Source organism: Saccopteryx bilineata, chromosome 4 (genome assembly GCF_036850765.1).
Source record: "Saccopteryx bilineata isolate mSacBil1 chromosome 4, mSacBil1_pri_phased_curated, whole genome shotgun sequence".
Classification (NCBI taxonomy): domain Eukaryota; kingdom Metazoa; phylum Chordata; class Mammalia; order Chiroptera; family Emballonuridae; genus Saccopteryx; species Saccopteryx bilineata.
Window position 1 is genome coordinate 127021736 of NC_089493.1, and position 17765 is coordinate 127039500.

General features: G+C 46.5%; 1 protein-coding gene across 2 annotated transcripts in view; it reads left to right on the forward strand.

Moving 5' to 3' along the window:
* THSD4 (thrombospondin type 1 domain containing 4) overlaps positions 1 to 17765 on the forward strand; it is a 692972-nt gene that overhangs the window by 568656 nt on the left and 106551 nt on the right. For both annotated transcript variants that reach the window (XM_066277962.1, XM_066277963.1), the window contains one exon: positions 14746 to 14950. In XM_066277962.1, coding sequence (XP_066134059.1) covers positions 14746 to 14950 — 205 coding nt within the window. The remainder of the gene's footprint in view (positions 1 to 14745; positions 14951 to 17765) is intronic.

A 17765-nucleotide genomic window follows, 5' to 3' on the forward strand; every position in this document is an offset into this window, starting at 1 on the left:
TGGAACATAATGTCTTTATTTATTTATTTATTTATTTTTTTTACGGAGACAGAGTGAGAGTCAGAGAGAGGGATAGATAGGGACAGACAGGAACGGAGAGAGATGAGAAGCATCAATCATTAGTTTTTCGTTGCAACACGTTAGTTGTTCATTGATTGCTTTCTCATATGTGCCTTGACCGCAGGCCTTCAGCAGACTGAGTAACCCCTTGCTCGAGTCAGCGACCTTGGGTCCCAGCCTGGTGAGCTTTGCTCAAATCAGATAAGCCTGCGCCCAAGCTAGAGACCTCGGGGTCTCGAACCTGGGTCCTCCACATCCCAGTCCAACGCTCTATCCACTGCGCCACCGCCTGGTCAGGTGATGTCTTTATTTCTTAATGAAATAAAATATTCGTGTTGAGTATGTATTGAATTTACCTATGGTTAGAAGAGAGAATAAGAGGAATTATCCTTATTCGGTTTCTTTGTCAGTCATGCCCCAAAGAACAAAGCTCTTTGATGGGGGTAATAATCTTCCATGGAACCTGTTGTCTATCCTTGACCCATAAAAATTTCCAGCTTGGTAAACAAACAGTCTCCATTACCAGGAAGACCGAATAAGAAAAATAGTCACTATTTCAGGTAATAACCTTGAACCTGGAGATTGGTTATAAAAGGAAGGACAGTGTGATTGATGTTCGTTCACAACATCAATGAGCACTGCATGATGGAAAAGGACAACAGAGGACTTTGGAGGGAGCAGGAGCATAAAGAGGAGCCATAGGAGATGCTGGAACAGTTCAGCCAGTCCTCGTGGGAGGGGAGGCTAGACTGCAAGTAGAGTCCCTGTGGGAGCATCCTGGGAGCACAAGAGGGCAGCCTAAAAATTTAAACAATAAGGGAATTACCTGTATTTGATTTCTTGTTCTTTCTAGCCCTTCATATATGTGGCCCCTGGTCGGCCATCAACAAGGCCCTGTTTTTACAAGTAAAGAAGAATTTCTATTGGACAAAGGGATTAGGCCACTGGCAGAGGAGAAAGAACCTGGACTTTGGAGCCAAGGGCTCTTCATTCAACTCACCGTCGCCACTTCCATGCGGCCTCTGACATCTAACTTCCTCTGAGCTTCCGTACAACAGGGACAGTCAAAGCAGTTAGCCAGAATGACATGTGTGTGGTGCCTAGCACGTGATGCGTATCTGACTGCAATGGCTGCCATCTCGTGGCACTGAACCTATGTTCCGCTTGGAAATTCCTGTCAGACTGTGCCCCCACGTGCCTGAACCATAGGCTCCATTCCACAGCCTCCCTTGCTGTCTCTAAAATGAACATCACCCTTTCACAATTTTTGAGGCCTTCCGTAGCTAGTCTCCAAGACAATTAGGGAAGACTAACAAAAGAGTTTAGCTTTTTAAAAAAAAAATAGAGGGTGTTGGGGAAACAGCTGTTAGGCTTGCTCACTTATACTTTGCCTGATTAGTGTGTGAGGCTATGTAATGCTACAGGTGCTTGCCCTCAGGGCAGATTACTGATTGCCTGGCTGCCACTGTGAGGTTCTGTTTTTTGCTGTTCATTCACCTGATGCTGTGAGAAGTGGTTTTCCCTGCCTGTTTGCTCGACCGTCATTGTGAGACTCTATTAAATGGGAATGGCCCAACGCTTTCCATCTTTGCTGTTTCTCTGCCATCTGCCTGAATCCGATGTGGACCTGCCTGGCCTCAGCCATCAGCATTACAAGAGGTAACAAAGTTATAAGAAAATCTCTGGAAATCTTGATCACCAATGTCCCAGACCGGCATTGAAATGCAAATAGATCACAGCGGTTTGCCTGTGACGCACCTGGCTTCAAACACCACTTGAGAATCCTGTGTAAATAGACGTGGGCTTTCTGCAGACAGAGCCAACAGAACAGCCTCCTGTGTTGGTGGAGAAATGTGTGTGCCCATGTGAGAAAAGACATTCTCATGGCCATGACAGGACAGGTCACTGAAAAGAGGCGACGCAGTCTCAGGACAGGGAGGAGCACACCCTCCAAAACCAGGAACAGGGAGGAGCACAGCCCATCCTCTGTGCCAACTAATCTTTACAACAGATTGGAGAATTAGATGTTAATGCCATCGTGTTATAGGTAAGGAAACAGAGGCTCAGAGAAATGGTGTTACCTGCAGGTGTAGAGTGCATCCACAGTGCTCTTAGCTGAACATCGTGGGTCTAGAAGAACAGGCTTTTAAAGCTGTAGGAAAAGATGTTTTTGTTTCAGGTTATGAAAATGGAAAGGGGTCTGAGGAATCCACATCAGGAATTATCAAGGTGGGCACATGGGCACGGACAGACGCAGAGCCTCAGAGGTGACTTGGGAGTGCTGGGCACAGAGAGGGGCTTCCATCACAGCAGTGTACTGCTGGTCAGTCATCAGCACTTGGGGCTTTCACTGGCCCTCTCCCCTGTCCTAGCTCCTCTTTCCCCTTACCCCCTGCACTGTCCCTTCCTTCTCCCCCCCCAGGCCTGAAGCAGAACCTAGCTCTTCTCCTTTTCAGCCACAGCACAAGTGAGCTGTCATCTCTTGTTGCCATGATGCTGCTGACCACCCCCCTCCAACCCCAAGCAGCTTATCCAAGTATTTTTTTATTTATTATTTCATTTATTTTCTTATTTTCACTTTTCAAGTGAGAGGAGGGGAGATAGAGAGGCAGACTCCCACATGTGCTCCAGGCAGGATCCACCTAGTGACCCCCATCTGGGGCCGATGCTCTGCCTATCTGGTGCCATGCTTTCAACTGAGCTATTTTTAGCACCTGAGGCAAAGGCTCCAGGGAGTCATCCTAAGCACCCGGGGCCAGTGCGCTTGAACCAATCAAGCCATGGCTGCAGGAGGAGAAGAGAGAGAGAGAAGGGAAGGGGTATTGAGAAGCAGATGGTCACTTCTTCTGTGTGCCCTGACCAGAAATTGAACCCAGAACATCTACACACTGGGCCAACATTCTACCACTGAGCCAACCGGCCAGGGCCTTACCCAAGTATTTAAAAGGACTTGCTATTCCAGCTGGTAGATAAAACCTTTTTCACATGATTTTAGACCTAACAAGAAGAAAGACAAGAGACATAAGAAGAAAGAAACAGAGATAGACCATTCTGGGAAATGAAAACTGTACTTTAATAACATGGCAGAAACGTGTGAGGAGACAGTACAATCCTGCCTCAGAAGGAGCAGGAGGGCACCATAGTGTCATGAAAAGGAGTCTCTGGTAGGATGTCCTCTCCTTGCCACCTTGGAGACTTCCCTTCCCCGCCCAGGACTTGGTTCATCCGTCACCTATGAAACCAAGGGCTGGCGCTCCCAGAGCCTTCCCTGCTGTCCAGCACTGAGATCTCAGGAGACTATAAGCATGTGTCTTACCACCACCCCTACCCCCATTAGAAATCCCACAGGGCAAAGTTTGCCAAAGGCATTATTGTTTTTTTGGTTTGTAACCAAAAGGGCAATACTGTTGTATTTTCTTTCTTTGACTGGATGAGAGCTGGTTGTTATTTGGAGGTCGGTGTGTGACTTAATAAAGTCAGAGTAAACAAAAAGTGACCTGAAAAGTCAAATAATCCCAGACTGCACTGGAATCCCCTGAGGATGCTGCCTAAATGCAGATTCCAATTCTTTAAGCCTGGGATGGGGCCCAAGGTCGCTAATAGGCTTTCTTTTAGGTGATGCCTATGCTGCTGGTCCATGGACCACTCTTTGAGTAACAAGGGGCTAGAGAAAATCAAATAATGCTTATTTTTTATTTTTAAAGAAAAACAGCAGATAAGTATAAACACACTTTGGAAAGATTCTCATAAAAAAAAAAAACACCTGAAATTCAGTCCCTGACTGGTTGGCTCAGTGATAGAGTGTCAGCTAGGCATGTGGAAGTCCCAGGTTCAATTCCTCATTAGGGCACACAGGAGAAGCAACCATCTGCTTCTCTTCCCCTCCTCCTCCCTTTTTCCATTCTTTCTCTCTCTCTCTTCCCCTTCCGCAGCCATGGCTCAATTGGTTTGAGTGAGTTGACCCCTGTGCTGAGGATGGCTCCATGGACTCTCTGCCTCAGGTGCTAAAAATAGCTCAGTTGCTGAGCAACAGCCCAAGATGGGCAGAGCATCATCCTGATTTTGGTAGGGGGCTTGATGGGTGGATCTCAGTCAGGGCATATGCAGGAATCTGTCTCTCTGTCTCCCCTCCTCTCACTTTTTTAAAAAAGAAATGTTTAGGGTTGTAGAGAAAGTTCCAATAAAAGAGGGAGAGAATTAATGTGGCTAAATTCAATGAATGAATTACTGATTATCAAGATCCATACGCAGACCCTGGCGCTAAGATGAGTCCATCAAAGGCCAGCCGACCTCCCCACCACCACCCCGGTAAAAGTCCTGCCTGAAACAGGCAAAGCTATTGTTCACCTTGGACCCCAGATCTCAAGTCTTCCTTACTTCACATTAAATAGACCTTCCTTCTTCAGTCCATAGGCCATTCCTTCCACATAACATTGGCATGCCCTTATGCTCTACTTTGATTCCATCTCTCTGATCCAGGCTCTGTGCTCATCTTAATGCAACTATCTGTGTGTTTCAACATCTGGTCTCTCCCGTCTCCAACCCACAGCCTGTGTCTGCCATGCATCTTCCCCCAAAAAGCCTTTTCATATGCATTACCACACGAAGAGTCTTGGGACTCAAACCTACAAGCTTTGGTAACCATTCCTTCTCTTATCATCTCCTCCCCCCACTTACCCGCCTATCTCTTCAGTGGTCCCAGTGCCATCTGAAAAGCCATGTAACACCCAAAGTTTAACTCCTTGATACAGACCATTAAGCATTCTCTTGAACATTCTCAAAATAAAGGGCCTTAATGTTCCTCCCACATTTTCAAATGCCCCACAGAAACATTTTGAGAAATGAAAATCGTACCTTAACAACACAGCAGAAACTTGCTTGCACAAAGAGCACAGTGAACGTGCAGTCCACCTGAATTATCCAGTTCACCCTTCCTGTGTTGCTCAATTGTTTGTTACTCTTTTAAATGCTTAACCACTGTTTCTTATGCCTAAACTAATTTCCTTAGGGGACTGCTCTTTTAAGAAGGCTTGTAGGTGCCATCTTGTGGAGAAAAATGCAAACAGGCACAGTAGGTGACAGATTGCATGTCAAGGAGATGACAGGGACATATGTGTGGGTCTCCATCATTGCCTTCCAGTGGCCAGATTCACCTACAGTCCTCCAAGAGTATTCTGGTTGTGACCCACATCTCTGGATGTGGGTTGTCCATGCCCAGGAGGAGAAGTAAATTGGGCCAGTGTGCAAGCAGCCTCCACCCTGGTGCAGTTCATCAACCCAATGCCTTGGTGCTGACACAGTGGCTTCCAGAACTTTGCCAGTGCAGATAACATCTCTCTGATCCTTTCCACAGGAAACATCCTAGTCCTGACCTTGTAGCCGCCCAAACCCCAGTCCCTAACAGACCCATGCTACGTGGTGCTGGCCCCCCTGGGGTCCAGCAGGGTTATGATGCAATCTGACCAGATATTTGAAACAGAATGCCATACAGTCTTACCCTTTAAAAGTAAACTGAAAGTCCACAGGTTCCTAGTCTTCTATACAAAAATGCGGGTACCTGACTTTCCTAATAGAGCAGTTGTCATTCATTCCCACAATTCCGGTCCATCCGAGAGGAGGGTTGGGAGTTTGGGATACCCCACTGTCTGGGGAACGACAGTCGGGGCAGGAGGGTTCTCTGCCGACAGGAGCATGTTCCATCTCGGGGTTCCCTTCTCATTTTTATCCCACCAGAGCACTGGCATTTTCTTCCTGCTGAGTCACCTGGGAAGGTACTATTCCCTAATGCCGTCAGACAAGGTCCTGAAAAGCGACCACCATGAGCTCTGATCAAAACCAGATCACTGGTTTCACAATCGCTGTCATTAAGGAAGCCAAAATACCTTTTATCCCATGGGCCATTTCTTCTCTTCAGACGAAGGACATGGTCAGTTGGTTTCCCATTGATTGCTGTTTCCAATTTTAGTTTTGTCTGCCCAGAGAGGATTCCTTGGACTTTAAGAGTGGGAGCCTTCACATCCAGGCCTCGTCTCCTTTTTATTTTTTATTTTTTATTTTTCTTTTCTCAGAAAGTGGTGAGCAGCAGAAGAGACCTTAGAGATGACCCAGTTCAAGGAGCAAATTGGTCCCATCACTTTGATCTCTTGACTTCTCAACCAGCTGCTCTTTCATTCAAAAACCACTTTTTACGCACTTTCTGTCCACCAGACACTGTTCTCTTTGCCATACTTGATCCTGTTCATGCTGGTTCAACCAGAAGGCAAGGTTAGAGAGCTCTTGAAGGTTCCTGGTTCATTTGATGGCCATGAGGAAGGCGATTTTAAAATGGATAATTAAATATTCTCTGCTCATTAACTTCTCTAGCATCTGCAGGGTACTGTGCCCGGAGATTCTGTTGTTTGCCCCAGGTGTCCATGACCTTTAGAATAAACTAGAGCAGGGATGCTCAACGAGGGTGAGTTTGTTCCCACAGAGAAATGTCTGGACAAATATTTACTTGTCATTCTAAGGGGAATTCTACTATTCCTACAACACACAAGACAGGTCCCTGTTGGGCAGATAAAATATATTATGCTCACTTTGTTAAAGATGGTGCTGCCCACGTGGAAGCCCGTCGCCCAGGTGATGGTATTGGTTGCCCTTCTTGCTTGGGATGGGCGTGATTATATTAATGTGTATTGGGGTGGGCTGTGGGCAGGCAGGGTCCTTGTAGCCTTAGTTTTAGGACTAAGCCTTTCCCACCCCTTTGATGTGGGCTGGTGCAATCCCATCATAACTCAGATAAGTGACTTTGTATTAGAAACTTCCCTATTTTATATATTGGATTAAAGGTTTTGATTTCTGCACTGTAAAGTGGGGCAGACCAGGAGCTTGCTCTCTTGGTTCCTGAGATTAGCATTAGAGAGGAGAACAGAGAAAGGCCATGTGGAGGAGGCCAGGAGAAGCAGCCAAGATGGCAGAGTGCTGAAGGAGAAGCCAGTTTGTGCAGAGTTTGTGCAGGGAGAAGAAAGGAGATGGGGAACAGAAGTGAATAAGGCTGTTGAGCTAGAAACCTTTGATTCTAGGAAACTCGGATAAGTCAGTAGTTTTGTGAGCGCTGAATGTGGGGGTTTTGGAGCCCAGTGTGTGTTTTTACTTGCCCACCGGGTGCAAGCTAGGATTAAAGATGATGGCCCACCAATTCTTGGCTTCGTTGTTTCATTACCGTCTGTCCGAATCCAATGCGAACCTGCATGGCGGTTGTGATGGTGGCTGTGGCTACTGGCTTTACAGTCCCCTACCACAAGGACTGTCTGGCCTGAAATGTCACCAGGGACAGGGTTGGGACACTAAGGCCATAAGGAAGAGAGGCTCTGGGATCCCCAGCCTGCCAGCTACTCTTCAACTAGAGCAGCTCTGGTTTTCTCATGTTAGGTATTGGAGTTCTGTCTTTTCTGTGTGAGCTTTTGTCTGAAAAGTGTGGGATTTTTTTTTTCTGCTTAAAAATACAAAAGAAATAAAGACCACTGTCGTGGAAGATGACAACTTCTTGCCTACTGTCATGTAGTTGAGACACACTGGGACAAGTCAGGGGGGTATCAGTGATTCAGGGTGAGAGCAAGCAGGGGCAGATTTGGAAGCGTCGGCCTGAGCCTTGGTCTGGGCCCTGCACATTCCCTCCCAACATTGCCATGCCCCGTTCAACGGTGGGATTGTGTCTGCCTGAGCATTTCAACCAGGGTTGGCAGTTCATTACCGTAAAGGGCTACATCATAAATACTTCAGGTTCTGTGGGCCATGCTGTCTTTGCCACAACAATGCGGCCTTGTGTCCTAATACAAAAGCAGCCCTAAACAGCAAGTAGATCAATGGGTGAGTTTGTGTTCCAGTAAGTCTTTATTTACAAAAACAGACTGTGGGCCAGACTTGGCCTACGGGTTGAATGCAGCTTGCCTACCCCTGACTTAGACCCTACATCAGAACTGGGTCTGTTTTCACCTTCAGTCTCATCCACCCCACACCACGCTGGCACTTAGTAGGCTGCCTCAGGGGACACTGAAGGTCAACGTGCCAGCTCAGTGCTAGAAGATTTTAACGAAACAACATGGAAAAAAAAAAACTAGATCATTTTCCCCAGAGTGTTTCTATATATTATTTAACTGTTTCCCTACCTAGGAAATTTAAGATGTTTCCAATTTCTTTGTTAATAATAATACCGTGAGGAGCTCCTGCCTGCAGAAATTTGTTGGCCTCATTTCTTATAATTCCCTTAGATAAATTTCTGAAAGAAGAATTGCTGGGTAGAACAGTATATATTGCTAAACTGCTTTCCAGGAAAATGGCATTGATCTACCATTCCCAACAGTAATAACCAGGAGATATTTATCATATGCAAAGGATTTCTTTCAACAGATGTCATGAATGAAAGTTTTGGCATCCATACATACGTCCACAAATTAGCTCACTGTAAATTTTCTGCTGGCTACTAATGGTTTCAATAATACCCCCCCAACACACAAGTACTGCTGTGACAACATGGTGATGGAGGTGTGTCGGTTTACCTATCCATGTCTTCTGGCCGGCCCGCCAAGGCTGTGTCTACTGCGCACATGCAGAGACATCTGCTTCCAGTTAGAGAATTGGGAGGCCCCCTCTCTGCATCCTGGCACTGGCCTGCCCACCCTGGTGCACAGAGGGTCCTCCCAGTGGGAGTCGCCAGCAATATGTCCTCTAGACTCTTCATTTCCCCCAGGGAGTTTCACTTAAGGTAATTTTGGCACACTCGGGGTGGTTCTTGAGCAATGTCTTCTGTGATGGCTGGCAACGTGCAAAATTTTCCTCCAGCCTGTTGAAGAAGTCTCCGGAAGAATGCTGAGGATATCTAATAGTTGTTCAGTTGCCTTTGCAACAGCAAGACATACCTCTTTCAAACTGCAGCTTGAGGTGAGAAAAATAAGTAAATCAACAGGGGCAAATGGGGAGCCGGTGTTCATCTGCCTTTCTCACCATGTGCCGCTAGAGCAGGCGGAGTGAAGGGCTGTGTGTGGCGTTCAACCCTTGGGAAGAACCTCAACTCTTCAGACTTTTCTACACATCTCTAAATGAAGAAGGGATTATTTCTATAACACAGAAAGTGTTATAGATGCTGTGGTGCAGTAGATAGAGCATCAACCTGGGATGCTGAGGACCCAGGTTCAAAACCCCAAGGCCACTGGCTTAAGCAAGGGATCACTGGCTTGGCTGGAGTATCTTGGTCAAGGCACGTTTGAGAAGGCAATCAATGAAAAAGTAAAGTGCCACAACTACAAGTTGATGCTTCTCATCTCTCTCCCTCTCTGTCTGTCAGACCCTGTCTGTCTCTCTCTCTTTCTTGCAAAATAGAACAAAACAAAAAGAAAACAATATATATATATTCCATGTGGTTGCATGATGTTGGGATTTACTTGAAAGTAGACAGAGTCCAGATTAAACTGATACATGAAGACCATGATCAAATAAAAGGAGTGTTTTCTGAGAAGCCCCCTATTAAGAGCATTCTGCCAACTGCCTTCCATGCTGACCTCACCCGATCCTCCCAACAGTGCTCTGCAGGGGACACTGTGCAGCCCCAGCTGCAGATAAGGGAACGGGGCTCAGAACACCTAGAAGATGAATCCGAAGGTTCGGCGTTACCAAGTAGTAGAGCCAACTCATGCCCAGGGTCCTGCAGATGCTGGTGGCACTCTGAGAGAGTTGGAAAAAGGCCTGCACTGTGAAGTCACCCTCATCTGAAACCACTGACCCATCTCCTGAGATCCAAACCGGAGTTCAGGCCAGATTCTTTTCTGGCCACTGTCCCCTCAGACATCTGCATGTGGTAGAAATGTTTTCGGTGCCAACCCCACAGAGAAGTGACCCACCGACATCACACAGCCTGACAGGGACCGAGCCAGGGCTGCAGCCCAGGTCTCCTGAGTTTCCACCTGACATGCTTCCCATCATGCCAACTGCTTCTCCAGCTAACTGACATCTGCTCCATACATCAATTTACATGCCATAAAGTATCATGATAGATACAGGAATCTAGACACATGGTAGAATTTTATACAACTGCATACCAAGAAAATGTGATAAAACTAAAGGAAGATTTACTCTCAAGTTGATGTATCGTGCTGATAGCAACGGTGCATGTGTGTGGTTTTGGTGGTGGGCTGGGCCACCGTGAGGTGTTATCTTTGGGGGAGGCTTGGTACGGAGTCCCAGGAACGCTGCACCATTTTGCAACTTTATGTGAGTCTTAACCTATTTCAAAGTAAAAAGTTACAACAGTAAAAATTAATGTAATAAGGTGACGAGCTAACAATGTGTGATCACTCACTGTGTGTAAAGGATAGGGTTCAAACAGCCCCTGTGGGAGAGGTGTATGCGGGGTCGGCACCCCATCACGCTGGGACAGGAGAGTGCCAGGGGTCAGTCCTGGCCAAGCCCTCCTGGGGCCTGGGGCAACAGTGCTTGAACTTCTTCCTTGGCACTCAGGTCACTACTGCCATAGCTCTTTCAACAAAGCTGGAACCCTCAGTTTGGCCTCTGAGCCCTTGGGGGCTGGGGAGTGGAGGGAGTAGATTTTTGCATAATGGTTAAAAGCATGGGATTCTATTCAAATCCCAGCACCAGCTCTTATTATTAATAGCAGGGCCTTGGGCCCGTTACAGAACTTCTTTCCTAAGTCCTACTTTCCTACAATGTTTAGAAATATCACAGATTGCTTTTAAGATTAATGAGAAAAATGCATGTTCAGAGGACGTGTGAGTGTGACTGTGGTGAGGCTGAGGAGGGGCCGGACTCCTTCGCCAGTGCATTGGTCACAAAGGGCCTGTCCATTTTGCTTCCTAAGTGTCTCTCAAATCCTCTCCACTCCATCAGCAGTTCCCTGGTTCAGGCTGGGATGTTGCAACACCCTCTAGACTTTAAGTACCCCATTGTTCATTAACAACCTTCTAACAGAGAGTTGACCCTGGCCCAGCTTGACACAGAGAATGCAAAGATTCCTCCTGCCTAATAAATCCACGTACATGTCTCATCCCCCCAGTTAGACTCAAGTTCCCAGAGGCAGAACCTGAGTCTGATTCAACCTGGGATTTCCTAGCCCACCTGCCTGGTGTAGTCACTCAACAACACCAGTGATGAAAACACAGGTTTGCATGTCTAGATCCTCCAGGGCTGGTCCTTCTTGTCACTCAGGTCCGGGCCCACAGGTCCCGTCTTTAGCCATCCTATACCTGGACACCCGATCTAAATGTTCCCTTGTTGTATCATCTGATCCTCACGAGAGCCCCATGCTGGAGAAGGGACAGTTGTCAGGTACGCAACTGCCTGAAAATAAAGACCTAGAGTGCATGTCACCTGCCCAGTGCTTGTTGTAGGGTTGTCCCTCCTGCTTTGTGAGGTACGTGTGGGGCATATGACAGCTCCACAGCAAGCTAGTGTCTCAGAGACCCCTGGGAACCCCTAGAGCACTGGAAGGGTGCTCTGTCAGATCTGGTCACCTCTAGGAAGGTTCACACACCTTTTATTCTGATTTCTCTCCTGAGGAGTGAACCCTGTGCTTTTAGAGTCCAGAGCCCATCCCTGATGAGATAGGATGTCACCCCTTTAGTTTTTAGGTGGGCATGCACTCCACTGTATGGCCTATTGGACCTCCAGGTTGTTGGCCATCTGCCGGGCAGAAGAACAACCTTCCCTCTCCTTGGGAGGAGTGGCCGTACTGTGCAGGAATTCTAGTGGGAGGGTGGGCATCCATCACACTGTGAGGAGCATTTTAATAGAATGTCTGATTCACAAGATAAAATGATGTTTTTGTCTGCATCTGTGGCTATATGAAGCACTTAGTGCCTGTGCCATTTCTTTATGGTCATCCCATTCGAACGGGGCTGGGGGCTGAGGATGGATCACAAGAGACACCCACTAGGCTGCCTATTCTGCCCACTTGAGGGCACACCTGCACTATAGCTTAAGTTATTATCTGAGGGATAAATCTGAGCACAACCTCCCCCTCTATACACATCCAGTAACTGCAGGTCCCATTGGGCAAAATTCTGATGCATCACCCTGGCAAACAAGATTCATGACAAATTTCAGCCAAATGCTGCAGGCTTGTGTCATCCTTCCCAGCGACCAGACACTTGAGCACGTTGGTATGTGAATGTGCTTTCCTCCTTCTTACTTCCTAAGTGGCCATTCTTACCTTGTTCTTTATGCACATTGTTCCCTTTACCCGGGGCACCCCATAAGATTGAGCTCAGTCTGGGGCAGTTGAGTCCAGGGGGGAGCAGGGATGGCCTCAGGTGGGGATGGTGGGAGCGAGGGATGTTGCTAGACCGGGAAGAAGGGAGTGACCACTTCCCCATCAGCAACCATCAGAAGCAGCTCCTTGGTTCTGTTTAGGCTCTTGCTTTGGCAACATGGGATCTCCTTCTAAAATCTCTGTTGGTTGTGGCATCTTTTCATTTCAAAGCAAGGAGTTAGGAAGGTAGAGATAGCTTGCCCCACTAGAATATGCATGGGGCGGGACAAGCAATATTTGAGCAAATGTGGCATTGTGGGAAGCTAATTGGATGCGGATAAACATATTGAGATGATGTTCTATTACTGTCAGAAATAATCCTTTGCAGAGAAGCTCTTTGTTGAAGGGAGACCAGTTGTTACTGATGGACTCATGCCCTCAGAAATATGGAAGTAATAATGCAGACCCATAATGCCTGCAGAAAGTTGTCAATCAAACATGCAGTTGGAGGGGAAAGAATGAGGACCTTCCAACTTGAACTTCTGCTTGCACAATTTGATCCATAGAACCCACGTGCACATGCCCAGGGTTGTATAACAGAGTCAGAAGTGGACATTGCATGGTTTGCTGGCCACCTTGCCCCCTGACATGAGATCAGGTGGTTAGAATTCGAAAGCCAGCACAAGCCTATGTTCAGCAAATGTGTGGTCTTGACTTTCAGAACTCAATCCTGACTTCTAGTACAATTCCCTACACCCAACCTCTGTGAAATAATTCTGTTGTCTGGCATTTCATTGTCTAGACTACAATCCACCCACTCCGTCAGCCGGAGGAGATGTGACTAAATTCTTGGCTCAGACTGTGTGTCCCTATCTTGGGTCCAGGGGCATGATCAGGAGCTCTGTGGCCTCAGCCCCAGCAGTGGGAGAGAAGTCCATGAAGGTCGTTTTATTCCAATCCAAAGTTCAACTTTTTATGCAAAATAAAATTTCCCCAACAGAAACATGAGTGGAGGGAGAGGAGATAAAGAGAAATGATCTTGGGATGAGAAACTGGGGATTCTCTTAGGGAGGAGACAGCAGGAGGGCAGAGCTCCTTAAACACTGCTGAGACTGCCTGAGCTGTCTTTGTACACGCCTGTATAGACGTGCGACGTCTAGTCTGCCCATGTTCCTGGCCCAACTTCCCTCCCCTCTGTCCAGGGAAGTGCTCTGGGCTGGCCATGCGGAAGTCCTGCCACTGAGCTCCCCGGAGCAACAAGGACCTGTGGGGGTGCCCAGGTCTCAACCAGCTTGATTTCATTTCCTAAGAAACTGGGCCTGCCAACACAACTTTTGGAGGGGAACGGAAGACTTGGAGACAGACCCCAGTTTGAGGTGTGGCACCCAAAGAACTTCTTTGTATAAAATCCCAGCACAGTCCGGCCTCTGCCCTCTCGGAGTCCTCTCTAGGAGGTTGGATTTTCAGGACAGCTTCATTGTGCAACCAGTGTGATAAGTGTTCATATCCTCACACTCCCTGCCCTTTTTCCGCACATTATTTTCCCCTGGTTGTTAACCGCCACCAAATGCTCTGTTTGGTTGACTTGTCTTGTTTGTTGCCTGTCCCCACTCAGCCACTGGATGCGTGCTTCACACACACCTAGAAGAAAAGATCCTTGTCCAGAATAGGTGCTCCCAGTGCTGGGATCCAGCCGGTTCACACCAGTTTGGCAGAACCGATACCTAATTTTTTGTTGAATTTGGCAAACGGTTGTTAAATGGCACTTGTAATCAGGATTCTCTCTAAGGTGGGTTCCTGGGCAGCTGCCCAATGTGGAAATCACACATTGACATTCCTTATTCTTTTTTAACGTTCTTCTGCGCAACAGCGTGTTCTAAGTGCCCATAATAATGTTCATTCCATCCACAGGTGAAAAAATTTTGATGGAACTATGCTTGTACCATTTATTTATTTCATAAAACTCATTGTGCCTTGGATGAAATACTACATTTTAATTCTCTAACGCTGTTACTTCAGTAAACAAATGTATAACATAAAGAGAAAAAGTAGCAAACAACCAAGGGTGACAACTTGTATTAGTTTTTGTCAGATATTATTTAATATTTTAAAACTCTTTCTTCTAACAATCTAGTTTTGTGTACCACTTTTATTCTTATTTAAGTATTAAATGCATGAAATAGTAAACTACCTTTTGGTATATCTTTTTTATACTTAAAACAGTTATCAGGGCAGAGAACCAGCTGTTAAATTATGTGAATCCCTCCACTGGGTGCTCCGTGAATATTGTTGAGTGAAAAGAGGCATAAATCTGCTCATCTGCAGGAACCAAACAGGGTGGGAGGGGTCAGTTCGAGTCCCCTTACCTTCAGCCTTTTCTCTCCCTCTCCCCCAGTGGCCCTAACAAATGCTACATGAGTCTTCTGTTTTCCACCTCTTTGCAGAACATTGGCTGTGATGACTACCTAGGCTCTGACAAGGTGGTGGACAAATGCGGGGTGTGCGGCGGTGACAACACGGGCTGTCAGGTCGTGTCAGGCGTGTTTAAGCACAGCCTCACCAGCCTGGGCTACCACCGCGTCGTCGAGATCCCCCAAGGAGCCACAAAGATCAACATCACTGAGATGCACAAGAGCAACAACTACCTGGGTGAGCTTGGTCCTTCTCCAGAGCAAGCTGCCTGTCACCCCAGGCGGTGTATTCCCTACAGGCTCGCAAGATGATACTGGTTACACCAGTGTCCACAGGTCCTCCAACATGTAGAAGATGTCACTGGGAATGTCAAAGCACCACTTTCCCCTTGAAATGAGCAGCTTGGGTGGAGAAAGATTTTAAAAGTCCTAATTGCAAGTATATGCTTAATAATTATGTAAGTAAGCCATCCTTTCCTCTTTCCAAGAGAAACTGATTATGAATTCGATAATGGGCCAAATTGTCTCTCTGAGCCAGCGGAGGCTCGTTGAAAAGCCCGGAGGTCTGCCGCTGGTCTGTTCTGTTGCAGAGTTTGAGGTGGCCAGGGCATTTGTGGTCCTGTCTGCAACTTCACTCCCTGGGGATCTAAAGGAAAGCCATTTTCCCTTCTTTCTACCCCATCTGCCTGGGCAGCATTGTGCGTGTGCGTGCGCGCGCGTGTGTGTGTGTGTGTGTGTGTGTGTGTGTGTGTGTGTTCTGAACAGCTGCAGAGTCGCTCAGCAATCATTTGGAACAATATCATCAATAACAAGAGCCCATATAGCCCATTTCCCTGCAAAGGGAAATCTTTGTCGAATTTCTGAGTTTCTGGCTGATTGCATTTTAATGCAAAACTATTGTGGCCTGACAAATTAAATCTAATCCAAGTGAGCATGTATAAATCTGTTAACAAAATAACAGTGAGGAAAACAATTTCTCAGTCTTTTGATGAACCGTATTTGTTTTTATTTTTTGAATTATTTATTTAACAGAAACTTAAAATAGCACAGACTGGTGCCAGGCACTATTCTTAGTGCTTTCCACATACTGGATCATTGAACACTCTCAAAAGCCCTGGGGCAGGGGTCCCCAAACTACAGCCCACGGGCTGCATGCGGCCCCCTGAGGCCATTTATCCGGCCCCCGCTGCACTTCTGGAAGGGGCACCTCTTTCATTGGTGGTCAGTGAGAGGAGCATAGTTCCCATTGAAATACTGGTCAGTTTGTTGATTTAAATTTACTTGTTCTTTATTTTAAATATTGTATTTGTTCCTGTTTTGTTTTTTTACTTTAAAATAAGATATGTGCAGTGTGCATAGGGATTTGTTCATAGTTTTTTTTATAGTCAGGCCCTCCAACAGTCTGAGGGACAGTGAACTGGCCCTCTGTGTAAAAAGTTTGGGGACCCCTGCCCTGGGGAATAGGAGTTGTTCCCATCTCCACAACTGTAACAGATCAGGAAACAGGCACGGAGATTATGTAACTTGTCTAAGTCACGTGGCCAGGACGAGGTGGAGCTGGGATTGGAACCCAGGTGGTCTTCTTCCAAGCGTGACAGTGTACCAAGAAATGCTGCCCTGGGGCAGTCCTCAGAACCAGGTCCATCTGACAGACCACCAGCCATGCAGCAGTCCACAGCTGCAGCAGTTTGAAGAGCTCCAGGTTCTGCAGCTCTTCCTTTTCTGCCCAAAGGCAACCAAAACCAGCTCACTGTCTATTATTGGGGGGTTGGGAGAGGAGGACAAGATGGCAGACGGAACCCTGAGACAAACCCAGTTAAAGTGGAAAGCTGTTACATTTGCTCTGGCAAACCTAGGAGCTATCAAAGTGGCAATAAGCCTAGGTTCCCCAAGAATGGCGTGTGTGTGTGTGTTATTTTTAGTTGCAGAAAGTAGTCTGTGTGTATTCTCCTTCCTTTTGTCCTATTTAGGAGCTCGCATCTCCATAAACATCCTGTCTTCTAGATGGGACGTGTTCTTCAGAGGATTGTTTGACATGTGATTGTGTTCATATGCACCAGCAAACAATACTGCTTTTGATAAGCTTTGTGTCGTTTAAGTAAGTTTTCCTTGGCTTGAATTAGTCTTATTCAGTGAAAAGGATTTTTAAAGTTGTGCCCTCTGAACATAAAATTGATACCTATGGTGACTATCCACTGGACATGTGAACGGAAACTGCTCAGTGTCTCCATCTAGCGTGTGGAATGAGAATCCTGACCTTAGACGTATTCGGGAGCAGCAATAGAATAACAAATATTCAGAACCCAGCAGAGCCCTTTGGTGTTTATTAGCAATTGACAAATATTCATTCCTTTTCTTCTTGTCTCAGAGAGCTTGTCAGTTGTCAAAGCTTTATGGAATTGAAAGTTCATCTCCCCCTAAAAAAGATGAGGAGGAAACAGAGAAGGGAAGAACCCAGAGTCAATGGGAGGGTGATTCAGAAAGTTAAACTTCCTCTGCCCAGCAACCAGTGGGGTGCTTGAGAAGTTCAGAGTTAGTGGCAATAATACATGATGCCATGTAGGCAAAGAAGGAAGAGGGAGAACAGAAGAGGAGGCTGTAGTGCAGGAGGCTCCAGAGGACACGAGTAGGAGATTCTGGCTGTAGAACTTAAACATCACTTGGGATGTAGCATCACCTGGGTTGCTTTTTTTTTCTTTTTCTTTTTTTTTTTTTTGAGATATAATTCACATTCCATAACATTCACATTTTTCAAGTTTACAGTGGTTGGGATGGTCTTTTTCTCATCACAAGTGTTCTCTTTATTCAACTTTTCCTGCTATATCTTCTGTTCTGTGAGGCACATGTGGGAGTCTGTCTTTCTATCTCCTCTCCTCTCACTTGGAAAAAAAAAAAAACTACACAGCTTTAATGAATTTTTACAAAATGAGCACACTCACATAACGAGTACTCCAATCAAGACAGAGAACCCCACTGACATTCCAGGAGCCCCCCAGTATCCCCCCAGTCACTAACCCCCACACCCCTGAGAAGAACTAAAACATTTTTGCCTT